The following is a 17,532-nucleotide window of genomic DNA, read 5'->3' on the forward strand; positions in this document are numbered from 1 at the left end:
TTTTCTTAGGCACTGGAATGATTTTGGCAGTTTTGAAGCTCTCAGGGATAAATGCGTGTCTGAGTGAGGTGTTAAAGATGTCTGTCAGAATATCTGCAAGCACATAAGGACAGATGAACCTTGCAATATTGTCATCACCTGAAATCTTATGTGGGTTCTACTCTGTACTTTGACCAATCAGTTGATGTGTGTGAAGGAGACATACATGGTGAGCAGATCTAATAGACATTTGCTGCCTTTCCATGGTTCAGCCACAGGGGGCAGCAAAAGGGTTACAAAGGGGTTTCTCTTCACCATGGAAACGATTCTGTGATCAGCCACCACTATTGTCGTCTGTGGATGTCCAGGCCTTTTTGCGTTGCTGAGTTCACTAATGCTGTTTTTTTTCTGTTTTCGCAGCCTAAGGATGGCCTGTTTGACCTCCAGTTCCTTTGATCGCAGGTTGTATGTTCATACGAAGGAATTGCCCACACCTGTCCATGAAATAGCTTTTAAGTGAAATGTCCAATTACTTTTGGCCTCTTTAAAATGAGGGTGGCACATGTTAACCAGCTGAAACTCCTAAACCCTTCATCCAGTTTGAATGTGGACACCCTAAGATGGAATCTGAGAGTCTGCACTTTATGTCCATGCCCATTGTATAACTTCAATTCAAATATATTTCAGTACACAGGTAAAATAGTAAAACTTGTGTCAGTGTGCAAATATTTATGGTCCTGACTGTAGGCCACTTCTGGGTAACTCCATACCAGACAACACTGTAACATCATGTGTCAATCAAACAACATTTGTCAATCAAAATGTTTAGTATATTAAATCATGCTGAATGCCTCATCAAAAATGGCTGGATATGCTTAAGAGCTGAGACCTTTTGCTCACTGTTTGATCCCCCACTTCAAAAATTTCTCCTGCGCCCCTGATGTAAAAGATACACATTTTTCAACCAGGCCATGCTAAGTAAAGGAGATGCTATCTGAGATCCAGAAAGGGGTGTAGCAGTTAAAGTGGCTTTTTGCAAACTGACGTGATTAGTTCAGTTAAAACTGGTTGGTAAATTCTTTGGCCCAGCAATACCAGAATAACTTTTACCTGCTGCAGAGTTTTGCTTTCACCTTTAAAAGGTACTCTTTTTTCGTAAATGGGTGCTTTCCACGCTGATGAGATCTGCATATAAGACAGAGGTGTGTGTTCCTGTGCTCCAGCAGTCTGCACTAATAGCACATTGTCTAATTCCTGAATCTGTCAGTTATTCCTTCCCAGGTCTGTCACTCCTCTATAAGCTGCACTATTTATATAGATTCGTTGGTGCAGAGCTGGTCAACCTGCATTCACCTGCACTGCAGGTAGGAGGCCCAGTTGTCCAAGGTCACGGGGAGCAGCCAGCATCTCTGCCTAAAAATGCAGGTCGCTTATCCTCGTCAAGTCTTTCTCTCTCTTACTCCTATGTTTTCAACCCCCATTCCTACTCTCAAATTTTGTTGTTAAGAACATCTGTGCATGATCAAAACCACAGGACTTAATATTACATGTCAGGAATTAACAGAAGTACGTGCTACCTGATGTGCACAAATAGCATTTTTTTGCTGATGTGACATTTTCTGATTGTTTCTTTCTGTCTCAATCGGTCATTTTCACCCATTTTCTGTCCCCTTTCTTTTTCAGAAGTGACGGCAGAGGACTTTGACTTGGAATATTTACTGACCCGAAACCAACTGGGCTATGGCTACTGGGTTCACTGGAATCAGCTTCTATTCTTCCCCCATATGGAGGTGCAGCCTGAAGTTCAGCAGACTGCAGACAACACCCCCATTTGGCTAGCAGGTTGGTATGGTCCATGGCTGAGGACACTGTCCTATTTGTTAAAGATGTATGTGTAATTTATTATTACAGAGCATGAGTCATCCAGTGAAAATTCTGCAATTCCATTTATAGGCTATATATCATTTTCACATTTTCTGTCACTGTGATTTTAACATAATTTTTTATTATGAATACAAACAATAAACAAACAAAGGACAGTTATTTAAACTTCTCGTCTTAAATGACCTTTTTTGCTAACATTTTACTTGATGGGGCACAAAAAATGCAGTATTATGCTATTACTTATGTATTTATTAACGATAAACTGAGTCATTGTCACATACTGATCTCTAGTTCGTTCATCATTGACACATCTTTTATGCCAAGCAGCAACCATGTTTGTTACTATGTCTGTTAATATCGTAAATTCTGTAAACCTACTGAAGCAACTATTGAAGTAGCAAACAAGAAATAACACAAGTGAAATACTGATCTCTTGTTTGTTAATCATTAATGAATCACGATGCATCTTTCATGCCAAGGAGTTGCTATATTTGTTACAATATCAACTAATTGTGTAAACCTTTTGAACTACTGAAGGAACTACTAATGAATAATACAAGTTAAATACTGATCTCTTGTTTGTTCATCATTAATGAATCTTTCATCTCAAGTAGCAACTATATTTGTTCATGATTTGTACTTCAGTAGTAATTGAGTTACTACTAAGTATTTGTGTTCCCACAAGCGTTACTATCTTTTCATACAGGAACACAACTTTTTAACTAATACTAAGGATCTGCATGGTCCCCTGAAAGAGGAATATGCCACCCCGCTGTGTCACCTTCCCAGGCTCCAGTCTCACCTTACCATCCTTCCTCATCCATCACATCATCACCTCCATGGTGTCTTGAGACTGTGAGCTTCTCTCTGTGTGAGAGGGCCTGAGAGTGTGCCGTGCACTGACGTGTGTTTTGGAGTGGTGGAAGAAGTGAATGTGTGTGTTAATGTAGGTGTATGAGGGTTGTGTATGCATCCAAGGATATGCACCCAAGGACATGTCTGAATACATGAGGAAAAGGGCGTGTCTTTATAATCACATGAGTATGCAGAGTGAATGCATGTGTGTGATGTAACTGTGTGACATCAAGGTGACTTCAACTTTTGTAAGGGGAATGTTTTGTGCGTCTGTTTGTGTGGATGTGCACAACCTCTTTCAAGTCCTAACAGTCTTTAAAGATTCATATCATTGACTCCCACAGGGAGTTTCATACTCTTGTGTATTCTGGCTAATGTATGGGCATGTGCATATCTTAGCTGCTGTCAGTCTGCAACCTTGTGGTATTTTCTGCATTTGCTTTCATCAACCCATTGTTCAACCTGGCGGTAAAGCTTTGAGAACCTATTTTTGAAACTTTAATGCTGGTTTCCTGTAGAATCTGAAGTTATACCCACAATGACCCTTTTCTTGTGGTCCACAAATTGTGGATTAAAGTCGGCTTTTGATCTATAAATGGATCAGATGTATATTATCCTTACCTATTAAAATTAAGATAAAGGACCAGTGAATGTTTGCAGATAGAGGATCTACCCTCAATTGGGTAAACGTATGAAAAAAAAATCACAGCTCATCATCCACAGTGTTTCCTACATTATATTTGACCCTCTAGAAATTATGTGCACCCCTCCCCCTTGTTAGCTTTGAACTCCTCTTTGTAGGAAGGAGACCTCTTGCTGAGTTTGATTAACAGCAGCTCCTGGAAAAGAAGGTATGAGTTTTAGCGCTGTTAGCACAAAATGCCACGCACAATATAGGGCTTGAGGCTGTGACCTCTGCTTAAATCCTCCTCCCCTTCAATTAACACCCCCTCCACCTACAACACCTACCAGATTCATCAGAGTCATCTGTACCCTCAGCACCCTGTGGACTGCTTATCTCAGTGTCCTCTGTCCCTCCCCGTGATCTCATGACATCACATTAAGTGTTTGATGAAACATTGGGTTGGATATTCTGGAATTGTTCGCATTGAAATCATCTGACCTTCATTATTTTCCCAGAACATACTCTGAAGGCCTTTGATGTAGTGGTTAGACCTAAGTAACCCTATAACCCACTTGGATAACGGCAATCAATGCAGCTATGTGGTAATTCTCACAGACCAATGGTTCTGTTTTTCTCTTCCTCAGGGAGGCTGTCTCACTCTAAAGAGGCTTAGTACTCTCTCAGAAAAGTCAACTAAACAGAGAGGCATCTGGGTTAAAGGTTATGATGGGCCAATCCTATACCGAAGAGGGCAATGCCTGACCTGGTGCTTAGCATGTGCCAGAATCCACTGGATAGAGTGTAAGTATCTATGTGTGTGTGCCTGTAACAGTACCTGCATTTGAGTGCTTATATGGCTGTGTTTTTGAGTATGTGTGTTGCTGACATGTATTTGCTTCCGTTAGGAAGTCCCATTTCCATTTCTGCCTGGAAAATGGAACTTCTTGTCCCTGTCTTTCAGTGCCAGGTAAGACCCTTGCTAGGGTCATAATCAACAGGATTTGTGATCACTTGCTCGCCTACCAGCAACCAGAGCAGTCTGGTTTTATACCCATGAAGCCTACCATCGACTGCATCCCAGCACTGAGAGTTCTCATCAAGATCAAGCGCAGATGCAAATATCGGCAAAGTTTCTTTGCAGTCTTTGTTGATTTTTATAAAGCGTTCAACTCAGTTGATCGAGTTGCCCTGTGAGGCATCCTGAAACTTTGCGGGATCCCCCCAAAGTTGTTGGGCATCATGGCCGGCCTTTACATTGGGACTGTGAGTGCTGTGCAGAGTAGATGCAGAACATCTGCGTTCTTCCCAGTTGATTCTGCGGTTCGTCAGTGGTGTATTCTTGCTCCTGCTGTGTTCAATGCTTGCATGGACTGGTTGTTGTGCAGGTTTCCGGTGGTCCAGCGGCTGTGGAGCATCTGTTGGTGAAGAAAGATTCACTGGTCTTGACCTTGCAGATGACGCTGTGATCTTTGCAGAATCAACGAAGGCTCTGATCAGGACTCTCAAGAGACTGAGTCTGAGTGTCTGGGATTGCGGGTGTCCTGGATAAAGACCAAGATCCAGGCATTTAATGACCTCTTGGGGCACAGCCATCGGCAGTGTGTCTGTTTGCAGAGAGAATGTCAGCCACATTGACAGGTTTAATTACCTTGACAGGGACATTCATGTCTCTGGTGGCTCTTCCTTTGAAGTCAGTAGATGGATTTGGAGACCATGGGGGATCATGAGGTTACTGGAAAAGGTTTTGTGGCGCTCCTGATATCTTTGTAAGAGGATGAAGGTCTAAGTCTTTAGAGACCTGGTGCTCCCTGTCTTGCTGTATGGCTGCGAGACATGGACGCTATCCTGTGACCTACGATAAAAACTGGTCTTATTTGGTACAGTCTCTTCGAAGAATCCTTGGGTACAGCTGAATTGACTTTGTGTCATGAATGAGGCACGTTACCTGCATTGTGAGGGAGCGTCACTTACAGCACTATAGCCATGTGGCATGATTCCCTGAGGGTGATCCAGCTCACAGGATCCTCTATGCTGAGGACCCGAGCGGTTGGACAAGGACAAGGGGGCACCCATGTAACACCTAGCTGCAGAAGATAGATAGCCATTTCTGGAGGGTGGAACTGGTCCACATGTCAGCCTGGGGGGTTGCCAACTGGGATCACAAGGTGTTTCATTGTGTGGTGAGTATGGTAACACGCTGTACCAGTGCATGCTCTCCAAACTGACCTGACCTATGTTGCTGCTTTATTGTGCTCTAGGTGGTTGGGTAGCCCAGAAGATATTCCTAAGATACCTTCATTGCAGCACAGCACACCTTCTCAGAGAGATAGAAACCTTGGCAGTGCACAGATGCCCAGAACACCAGTACTGTTTTTTATGTTTCCATATCTGTTTACAGCACATTGACAATACTGTGCAAAACTCCATTAATGAAGATGATGTTTAAATGATGTTCATGTTTGTGTAAAACTATGACGTTATGCCCATGACACAGTATCAGCTTAAACCTCTTAGCCATTTTGCCCCAGTATTTGCAGTAACCAGCCAATTCACCCATTTACTTTTTCACCAGACCACTAGCACTCCTTGTGTGACTAATCAAAACCTCACAGAATAATTTAACTAATTAAGATAAATTAATTGAGCTGATTGTGGAATTTACCAAAGTCATAGAAAGGCTGGGGTGCCCTTGAAGAGAGGTTCAGAACCCAAAGCAGTGTTCATCCCACAAGATATCAGTAATGTATTGGAGAACAGAACAAATTCTTGTTAGTTTTTATTACTGTTACTATTAATTTGCCTATGTTCTAATGTTAAATTGTGTTTTTTTCTGAACAAAATACATTTACTACCCAGATAAATATCCTTAATCAATATATTTAACTGCCAAAGACTTTTGCATAGTGCTGTGTATGCTATTATGTGACAGATAAAGCTTGAAACCGATGGCCGAATGGATACACTGTTGCCTCTTGCCTCCAGAGTTGGGTCTTTGAGTTCTGCTTCTGCTCCATGTGCCTGTGCAGTTTACCTGTTTTCTCTCTTTGTGCAGATTTCCTCTGGGTACTCAAGCTTCCAGGTGACCCTGACCAGCATAAGTGATTGGGAGAGATGGGTGGATTAAACTTTAAATGCTTAACAGTTTTTAACGTCTTTAAATGGAGAAATGTATATCTGGAGATTCAGTAAAACAGTGGGTGCACATTACTTGGCTGTTAATGATTTAAGCTAATTGTTTAAGAATGTGAGAGTGAAAGCGTTAAGCACCGATAGTCTCCTCAAGAGAAACTATCTGAAGAGTCAGCATACTTCATATGAATTAATTGCCAGCTAGCATGCTTGCACTGATTTGTCTAAGAAGAACACAGGGATCAAATTCCAGTGTACAGCCAATTGCTGAAAAAACATATTTGTTTTGACAAGTACTTTTATCTGTTACTAGGTGAAAGGAGTATGTCTGCCTGTAGGGGTTTGTGGATCAAGGCCTCGAGTATGTGCGTGATTGCAGGATTCAGACTTGTGTTTCCACTTAATGAGTCTTGGCAAAGCACACTTCCCCAGCTTCAGGTAACGGTCACCTCAGGCCCAAGCACTGTAGGTTTACTAAGAACTTGTTTTTTCAGTTTTTATTATTCAGCCAGTAAATAACTTGGACAAAATTGTCAAAGACTATTAAATCAAGGGCAAGCATGTACAGAATAGTAATTTCCTGCATTTATGTACTTCCTATTTCCATGGAATCCCTAAGGGCGCCTGTCTACTTCTGAGAGCTCAGTGATTCTGACTATGTGTGCAGAACATGGCACTGGCCACAGGGGGCACTCTTTCACCTTCACTTATTAACCCCTATTGCTGCCCACCACACATCACCAGGAGAGACAACATGTTCTCCAAGTAAAGGAACAGAGCATTTATGTGGCTATTAATCTTAGCATAACTGTCATCAGAATCACTATCTCTTTCTTCCTCTTTCAGTTACAAAAAGGCATTACTCTTCTGCCTCATCTTTAACGTTGCAAGCCCACACCACCTCCCCCACAGGCTCACCCACCCCAGATCCAGCAGGGGTAGGTGGCCAATCAGATGGCTGGTGGGCAACAGGACCCTCCCACTGAGCCTCCCAAGGTCACCCACAGGGAGAGGAAGCTAGCTGCTCACACAATGACATGCAAATGCACATGAAAAGATATAATCAACTTGCACAAAATGAAATAAACATGTCACATCACTCTAAAAATCAGTCTGTAAATCAAACACCAAAAATTCACATTTTGGGGCCCAAATAATTATAATGTCCATTTTAGAAAGTAAGACCATTAATGACTCCAATGTTCAGTATTTTATCTAACATTTATTTGGCACACAATGACTTTACAGAAGTGTTGAATATTACATTTCATTGATGCGTTTTTTTTAATTGATTAAATAAAAGATCTGATTAAATTCTGAACCAGGTGTCCTGATAGGCAATGACCTGGGTCAATCATGGCACAGTTTATGTCACTATTTTGGACAAAGGATTCAATGGGGTATGGCTTATAAATATGACAGCACCACTGAAATGTGAGATGGGAAAGAGACACTTTTTGAAACATGACATCTGCATCTCTATGTCTGCAAATCTCCAATACACAGTATACAAACCCCAGGCACACCAATGAAGGATACTCCTGTGTAGCAGGCCTGTGAGATTGGAAGTAAAAAAGAAAGTACTTCAGCCTCAGTAGCTTGGCTGGGGAGAGAAGCTGTGTAACTTGGTAAGAGATTAGCTAACACACTGTGCTGCAGTCTAGCCTAAAAGAGGCCACCAGGTCACTCCACGTCAGTGACTTTGGTCCTGTTAGATCAATAGTAACTTAAACTCTGCAATGGCCACCGGTAGGTTACGAATCCACCGACCTTAGCGGCTCTGCTAGGTGGAGAAGCACCTGCAGGCTATTCTGTAAATCGGAGTTGAGGTAGAAGCCTACCTCACGGCCTAAAGGCTGTAGGGGCAAGAGAGGAGCTGTTCACACTGGCCGGGGTGGAAGGTGAGAGAGCAGAAGTGTAGCTGACTCTTAAAGAGACACATGTATTACCATTAGGCAATTCCACCCTACAAAAGCAAAATGAAGCAACTGCGCTGAAACTAAAAAAAGGGGTTCAACATTTTTTGACTGCCCACTCATATATGCAGTAGGCATGTAAATGACAGTGTTTTCGTCAATACCAAGCATTGTTGAGCTAAAATATTTTATCGATACAAGAGACACAATTTAAGTCATAACTCAGTTTTGATAAAATAAGCAATTACTGTGTCTTGTCTGTGTATGGCAGAATTGTAGGCATACAGTTATATCCTTGAAAAACACACATTCTGCATCATTCTGAAGATGGAATTAGGCAGGAATATTAGGTTACTACAATTGTTCCAGGGTAAAAATCTGAATGCATTTTTAAGATTAAAGACCTCAGTATTTTTTTTACAGTATTATTCTAAATTCATGTATAGAGAAATGACAACTATTTTCATTTTAGAGAATTCATTTGAAACACAGGCAAATAGCCTTGCGGCAGGCAAGTGATAATCTTATGTGCGTCCTTTTTCGCATTTGCGTGTGTGTGTGTGTGAGAGAGAGAGAGAGAGAGAGAGACCGTGTGAGAGAGAGAGAGTGAGGGAGAGAGAGAGACAGAGAGACCATGAGAGAGAGAGAGAGTGAGGGAGAGGGAGAGAGAGAGAGAGAGAGAGAGAGAGAGAGGGGAAGCTTCTGACTGCATGACGGCACTTGAAGACTGATGCCGTGTGCGATAGTGCGAATAGGACACACCGCGCAGGTTAGCTCACTCAACATGATTGAACAAAAACCGGCAGCTCAGAATAAGACCAATCGTTTTTAACCCTGTATTTTTTAACAGAACGTATTATTTGTGTTTGATCATTTTCCTGCTAAATACGACATCACAGATACCATCGCATCAGACTGCGTCTATCTGCATTGGCCGCTTTTACTGTATTGTGAGATTCAATCAGGAATGAGGACGTTGTAACACGTTCTGTATTTTACGCAAGACTTGACAACGCACCGAAGACTATGTACTGGAGAGTCGTTGGGGGTGCTAGAAAGCAGCGTTTTAACCCGCATGACCGGCTAACAGAGAGAGGAAGGTGACTGCAGTTCCGCTACTTTAAGTTGATCTCAATATCAGCCGGTCCCGCGATCTACCATTTTGTTATTCGCACCATTTATCTAAACTGTTCCGCCTGATACCGAGAGGGGAAAATAAACAGGCAGAGGATTTAAATTGAGCTAGTTCTTGACAATGAACTTTGAGTCTATAATAATTCCACGTATCAAAACCATTGCCAAACATGCGGAAACTACGTAAATATTGCGATCACTGGCGTCGGAAACAACTGAAAAAGAATCAAAGGGCAACATTGACAGGTAGTGAACTGTAGGATTCATGCGAAACGCTGTGTCCCGAAGCGATCCATTATTCTGACCTGTTACCTCGCATGCGGATTTTAATGTGATACAGGTGACAAGTTTTTTTTTCTACCGAAATCGACTGGAGACATTGATCACCGAAAAATACAGGTAAATAGATACATTTAATGGAAATATACATAATGCACGAAGAGTCATCAATAATACAGCAAAATATATTGTTAATCCCACTATCTGGATTCATATGACCTACTTTCACAAGGTGCTTAATTTAGATGCAAGTTAAGTTTGTTATTCGGCAGAATATTGCTGTGTGAGACGTCGAACATGATATATGGTATGTTAATAAAACTATACTTTTATACAGTGATCAAGTATTTTAATTTTAAATAATGTTGTATTGCTGTGGATAAAAATTGTCGTCGAGGAACAGAAAACTGTTATACAGATAATTCATTATCACACGATGAGCTGAATGACACAGCGGTAATGCAAAACAGATAAAATATTAACTTGCTGTTTGTGACTTTGTTCTAACGTACTGCAAGGTCAAGGAGAAACCCAAAGATAAAGCAGAAGCGAAAAGAACAATTATACATTTTTCTGGGCATTTTAATATACGTATTTTTTTTAAACGTTGAAACCAAAACTATTGTTTGAGCCCAAGCAGCAGTACATCACAAGGACTTTTGCTGTCTGTGGAAAGCAGACATTGTACTACAGTGGGACTTTGGATTACAACCAGAAAAACCTCTATGGAAATCAACCCTTTGGACTTTGATTAATTGCAATGAGTTGTACTTTACTTAATGGAATAGCATTATTTTAAAGAATTGCACAACTTTAATATGTTCATTGATGAAATTAACTGCTGGTTTAAGAGTGCCTTGGTCTGATGGAGTCTTTCTAGCTGAATCACATTGACTGGGAATGAAGACAGTGGAACGTACACAAGCTGCAGCAGTAAACAATATCCGATCCGGCCTTTAAGCAGGATTTCATTAAGGTAATTGAACTGTCGCTCCTGATCCACCATGTTGCTGAGATGCAGCCGGCCCTCCCAGCCTTTGCTGAGGCACACCGACGTACCGCAACGTGTGACAGAGAGCTTCATCCTCTCAGGCTACCGCTTCCCCAACTACAGTCTACGCGAGTGCCTGGCCTCTGCCTTCCGGCCCACCAACGAAACCGGCAACTTCTGGACGCACTTCCTGGCTGTGTTCGTCTTTGCCTTCCACTTCCTCGAGCTGTTTGGCTGGGAGGGCTGGCCATCTTTCAGCGATCCATTTTTCTACCCCTTCTGGAACTACTTCATCGGTGTGTTCTTGCTGTTGATGGCTAGCAGCATGGCTCACCTTCTCAACTCCATGTCGCTGCTGATCCGAGAGATCTGCTTCTTTGTGGACTATGGCACCATCAGCGCCTATACTGTGGGCTCCTCACTAGCTTATTTCTACTACATCCATCCACGGGCTGGGATCACTGCACTAGGACATCACAATGTCACGTGGGAGGTGAAGACAGTCCACGAGGGCCCCCCTCTGCCTCCTCCTTCCTTCTCGTCCTCTCCGTCGGCCCTCCCAGAGTTCCACATGTTCTTTGAGAGCTTCTATATCCCTAGCGCCTGTGTGGTGGCGCTCATCTGCACCCTGGCCTGCTGCAACACCCGCCAGCGCTGGAGAAGGCACCGCTACATCATCCGCACCCTGGTCTTCCTGTTGCCCTTCATCGTGGCATCTACACCCGTCTTTTACCGCCTCCTCCGCCCATCAGTCACCTCAGCCCAGTCCTCATCTTTCTCCCCTGGATCTCTTGGTCTTTTCTTCTCCCGGCACTGCTTCTGGCTGCTGGTGTCAGCACTTTTCAACATCAGCAAGTTCCCCGAGCGGCTGTCCCCAGGGAAGTTTGACATCTGGGGCCACAGCCACCAGTGGTTCCATTGCTGCACCTTCCTCTCCATCCTTGATGAGTTGCACATGATCAAGGCTGAAATTCGGGCCCTTGCCTTGCATCCAGCTCTGACCCTACCTGCCTTGGCCCCACCCCCGCTGGCAGGGCCCACCCTCTACTCCACCTATGGTGTGATGTTCACCCTGCAGGGCTGCATTGGTGCCATTATCTCCTGGTTTTCCTGGGGGGCCTGCCGAAATCAGGGCACCAAGGCAGAGCACCTCAAGTCACAGTGAACACCAGCCCTGACCTCCTCTCATTACTTTTTTCTTTCCAATTCTCGATAAGTTTTATTCCATTTTACATGTATGAGAAAACTAGTTCTTAATAAGGCCTTTTGTGATTCAAGATCATTGTTGTACACGCAGGCTGTCAACGGCCTTGTTTCTGCCTTTGTGCAAATAGGAGGTAAATGCCTTGTCACTTTCATCAGTCGAGTAGCAATGAAACTGCACCTCTGGTCTGACGCACAGTTGCTCCCAGGGCAATACATTTCTGTATGTTTTATGAAATTCTGATTGTACAGATTCATAGCTTCCAAATCAGGGTATGCTTTATACAAATGATAATAATTTTTTTTCTTGTTTGATTGTCATAAATAGTCTTTTTTATGATCTAAAATGAACATGCAAAACATTTGATTTCTGAGCACAGGTTCTGAGTAACTGATAAATATAGCATTTAACGTAAATATAATTGTCACAAGTACTGTAAAATCATTATCTAGTTATATAGTACTGTTCTAAGGTAGCTGTCAGCAGTGGCAAACAGCAAGCATGTGACTTTTTTTCAACAAATCATTTTTAAACCAGATTAGCGCTGAACTAGATACTGCAGTTGACTGGTCGAATGCCTTCTACCTGGAGTGGAGGAGCTTTGCTTAAAAAAATCGACCATCACAGTGAGAATACACAAATTCAGGAGCGAAGGGCACGACCTCCGCATGCGCCTGGAAACGCACAAAGACTGCCCCCCCCCCCACATCATGGGCATGCACATTAAACACAAAGTTCCCCATCACCTTCTTCACCCCTCATGATGAATCCCCAGAACAATCTCTGTCATCAGTCTGACATACAGGGGCACCCTGCTTGTGTGGTTTGAAAGATCATCCCGTGGAGGCTATGGCTTTGCTGTAGAGTGTGTTTGGCCAGATGGGAACGTAGGCAGCTATAGCCTCAGCTGCATGTGCAAAGTGACTCTACCCAAACTCCCTGTTTGCCTCCTTGCCATCTGCCTGCTGCTTTCTATATGCTCCCTTTCTCAGTAAGTTTGCCCCTTCTGTCCATTGTTCTGCTAGTTTGTCCATATGTTCCTCTTCTGAATAGGTTTGGCCTTTCTGTTAATTGTTCTGCTAGTTTCTATGCATATCCCCCCTCTAGCTGTGTGCCTCTGCTGTTCATTGTTAGTTCAGTTTGTCAGCCATCGATTCCATTTTAAAAATGGAATATTTTGCATCCCTGGGTGACAGTGGCACGGTATGGTAGTCGCAGTTGAATTATTGTTTTTGGTGCGTTTCCTTAGAGTGGAGTTGTCTTTACAAGCAGCTCCAGCTCCAGTCCTCTAGGTTCCCTTGGCGTCTGTCCATTTTTTCATGGGTGCCTCTAAGACCAGTGTGATGATGAATGGCCATTGTGACTTGTTGAAGTCAGTGTCTCCTTTGACAGGGTCCTATACAGCTACAAGGTGCTTTAAATGTCTCTGGTTGATTGAATGTAGTCAGTGTCACTTCTCATCTTATCCTTCGCCACCTCTTTCCATGCTCTACCCTGTTCTCCCACTGCATCTCTCTCTCAGTCTTACTCTTCCTCACTGCTTTTTTCCTGTGGCCTCAGTCTCGTTTCCTCTTCTCGACGCCTTGAGGGGAGGTAGAGCAGCAGACACAACACAAATGCTTTTGGCTGCAGGGCAATTGTGCCTCCAGATTAGCAGAACCGAGAGCCTGTAAGTACACAGGCCAATGAACTGCTCAGGAGACCGTTTTGGTGGCAAATTAGGTAAAGCGAATGGATAGAATTACAGTTAGGGCAGTACGTTTTGTGAAGGTCCATCCATCCATCTTCCAAACACATCCCTGTGCATGGTGAAAGGGGGCTGGGAGCCTACATGAGGCAGCATTGGGGGCAAGGCTGGGAAACACTCTGACAGGATTCCAAAGCATCCATCATATGACATATAGACACAGACACACACTGTGGGCAATTTAGAGATGCCCAAGAAGCCTAACTGCATGTTTTCAGACAGCTGGATGAAACCAGAGAACCCCAAAAAGACCCAAATGACTCAGGGAGAACATGCAAAGTCCACACACACAGAGCAGAAGCAGGACTGAAACCAGCGTCTCTGGAGGCAACAGTGCTGTCACCCATGATGCCCTTTCCTGCGGCTCCGTTTTACTTATTTCAGTAAAATAAAAAATATCAAAGCCATAATTTGCATAGAAAGCCATATCAGAGTCTAATTTTTATTATTTTTTGTTTTGTTTTGCTGTAGACTTTGAAGTACTCATCAAGCCAATCCGCTTGTTAAGTCACGGTGTTTAAATCACATGATGAAACTGTTTGCGGGGCCAACCTGGGTACAGGCTAATACAGTGTCGTGTGCCTCAGTGTTTTAATCAATCTTAAACAAAGCAAAACAAAAAAAGTAAAACTAAAGAATTGTCCGACTTCCCTTTTCCATGTAACAAAAAAGAGAAGAGGAAGTGGCTGCATAAACTAGACAGCCATTTGTCACAATTCTTTAAATGCTAATATGTCATGCATTTCATTATGGGTATAATGGTACACAAAAATCACAGTTCAGTATAAACCGCAGTTTTGGTTTCACTGTTCTGTGTAATTTCGGTACAGCAGGAGATTATTTGTTATTAAAACTGCAAAAACAATTAGGAAGAGTTGTAAACCAGAGGCAGTGTGTCCGTTGACATGTGTGAATAACATGAGCCACTTATTTGCATATTGTAACATATATAAAATAAAATCTTCAATTGAAAATATAACATCATAATTTTATTGATTAAATCCTGTGTTCTATTTTACTCTATAGTATAGTAGCCTAATTTGCCTAAATGCCACAGGGAGACTAACTCACAGAGGCTGTTTCTGCCTTGCTCCGGTCATGCATACATTTAGATGATGTTGTCTTGAATGAGTTAGCATGTTGGCTGTGTTTCCAGCTGCATATCCGAGTTCAGTATAACTGAGCTGACGGACAATCTCGGTCTAATCACTCTCTCGCTCTCCAGTGCGAGTATAATTTATTGAGAAATCAAAATGTTCCCAAGCCGTCGACTACGACTGGCTGTAACCAGGAGTAGCCGTAACAAACTCACAGCAACAATTATCATAATATTTTCCATATCTACTTCTGAATTTAGGTTCTACTTTTGTTAAGAAATGTGTTCATTTGTTTCATTGTGCATAGAAATCTGAAAATGATGTACCAAACATGTACCGATAATTCCTTCTCGGAGAACAGCTACACCCATCACTCAGTTTTTACGTTATGCTTTGGGTCAGACTTAACAAGCGGATTGGGAACCACATGACTGGCAATCCCTAAGGCCTCCAGGCAAATTGATTGTTAACTTGCAATCAATGCTTTGAAGAACCAAGAGTGTCACATGAAATCTGCTCTTTTTGAGAGTTTTGTTTTTGGTTTCATATTGGCGCCTTTTGTCAGGTCATTTTTTACACAGTGGTGCTCATTAAGCCTGCTTATCAAGCTTATACAGAATTACCTTCCTTGTCTGTCTGCAAAATGTTAAAAAAAAAAGTACATAGGCACCCTTTTTAAGACAATCCCTATATCCATAGCTTTAGTGTGAATTATTGTGACGTTTTAAAGATGCAGCTTAATGAACACAACTCTGGTTGGAGTATTGGAGGCAGTGGTGATGTTAGTCACTGCAATGATACCAACCAGTTATATCTTTGTTTTAAAATGTTTAATTAGATTGTTAACAAGAAGTGCTGCTGTTGTAAGTAGTAATTTCTGATATTTATTTGCACACTGGGGAAAAAGCTTTTGATGTGAAATGAGGGATGGGCTGGGCTATTCCTCATTTTAGAATGGATGTAGAAATAAATATATATGTCATGCAGTAACCTTGGTGATTATGTGTCCAGCCAATCGGAGAGGCCAAGCATCCAACCATGTGTTTGTGTGTCTGGCCAATTAGAGAGGCCGGGCAATTTTCCATGATATACTTATCATTGCCAGACTTAAGTGTGGCATAAATCTGCAACAATCAAAATGAAGACTTTATCAGATTAAACCCCTTTACTTGCCTTTATGTTTATTCATTTTCCTGTGAGGTAGAATACCCATGTGACTATACAATCACTGTTTTTTAATGCGTGGGGTAGGGGGCCGAGTGAAGTTGTATTCTGTGTCAGACATGCACTCTGCAGCAGTCTGCACAGGTCACACACCTGTACTGTACAGTGATGTTTTATTAGGTTTATCGCTCCCACTGCAATGCTTGTAAAGTTGCTGCAATGTCACAGGCACGAAGGGGAGGACATTTAAAAACAGGTGATGAATGTGAACATGTCGAAGAGACAACAGCGAACCGTTCTCAGGGGGAATCAAATGTAGATTTTTCTAGGTGTCTTCACTGACTGTGTGTGTGCTAGTGTTAAATGTCTCTTCTCAAACTTATGTCAATTTTCATAATGATGAAATATGCACGATTCTCTGACTTAGGATTAATAAAGTTTCTCATGCCGACATGAACGATCTTAGACTCTATTTTGCATTTCCGTGCCAAGCTCTGAATTATTCAAATGTACAGTGAGTGAGAATCTGTTTGAAGAGAGACTGGAGGACAATGCCAGGCGTCTGTTGGTGTGTGTGGCTGGCCACAGGCGTGATCACACTTCTAAGTAGCACACTGCTAACCCATCTCAACATAATTTTCCTTTTTGCTTCTGCATGTTCATGTGTTCCTATAAACCAGTGTTTTCCAATCCGGTCCTTGGGGACCCACAGACAGTCCAGGTTAAATGTAGACTGTCTGGCAGGGAGTTGGGAGGGAGCAAAAATGTGGACCGGCTGTGGGTCCCTGAGGACTGGATAGGAAAACACTGCTCTAAAAAAAGATTATAATGCTTATGGACCATTTTTTCTGTGCATGTTTTAAAGGGCCAGTGTGCCTCTTGATTTATACCATGTAAACATTTCGTCTCTTTTGTCGTGATGCCTGTGAATGTGTCTCTGTGTGCGTGTCTCACGGGGCCGAGTTACAGGAGCAGCTGGCAGCTCTAGTGTTATGTCATAGACGACCCCCCCCCGCCCCCCCCCCCCCACCAGTGCCCTCACCGAGACAGCCTGAGAAACATGAGATGGATGGCTGGCTGTACAAAGCAGTAGGCGTGCTTATGGAAACAGAGGGCAGACATGTGCCCAGGGATTAAGAATGAATGAATGAGTCTCTTCCCTCTTCCCTCCTCTCCCTCCCCCCTTTGTCTGAGTAGTGTTGTGTTTTGCTGTCCCTCTCTGTCTCCTCTATCTGTCACTTTCCCGTGTCGGTGAATCTCTGTGCGTACAGCCTGCATATGTTTGCGTGTGACAGGCAGAGGAAAAACGGAAGACATCACCAGCAGCTAAGTTCCAGAGATTGTGTTTCAATCCTACCCCAAATATAAGCAGCTCACCAGACTCAATGGTGTGGCTAGTAACACACTCAGGTATATGTCTGAAACGTAAAAAATAGGCAGCATTAAACATACTAAAATGAAGCAGAAGAACTGCCTGCCAGTCTTACAATGAATGGGTCAGAGCTATAATGCGCGTCAAAGCCAGTTT

General features: G+C 42.7%; 1 protein-coding gene across 1 annotated transcript; it reads left to right on the top strand.

Moving 5' to 3' along the window:
• Positions 1-9,021: 9,021 nt before the first annotated feature.
• On the top strand, positions 9,022-16,461 carry paqr9 (progestin and adipoQ receptor family member 9). The gene is made up of 2 exons (XM_023795735.2): positions 9,022-9,921; positions 10,320-16,461. Exon 2 carries the CDS (start codon positions 10,806-10,808, stop codon positions 11,955-11,957), a length of 1,152 nt encoding a protein of 383 aa, XP_023651503.1. The 5' UTR covers positions 9,022-9,921; positions 10,320-10,805; the 3' UTR covers positions 11,958-16,461.
• The last annotated feature ends 1,071 nt before the right edge of the window (positions 16,462-17,532 follow it).

The sequence above is a fragment of the Paramormyrops kingsleyae genome, chromosome 10, assembly GCF_048594095.1.
Source record: "Paramormyrops kingsleyae isolate MSU_618 chromosome 10, PKINGS_0.4, whole genome shotgun sequence".
NCBI lineage: Eukaryota > Metazoa > Chordata > Actinopteri > Osteoglossiformes > Mormyridae > Paramormyrops > Paramormyrops kingsleyae.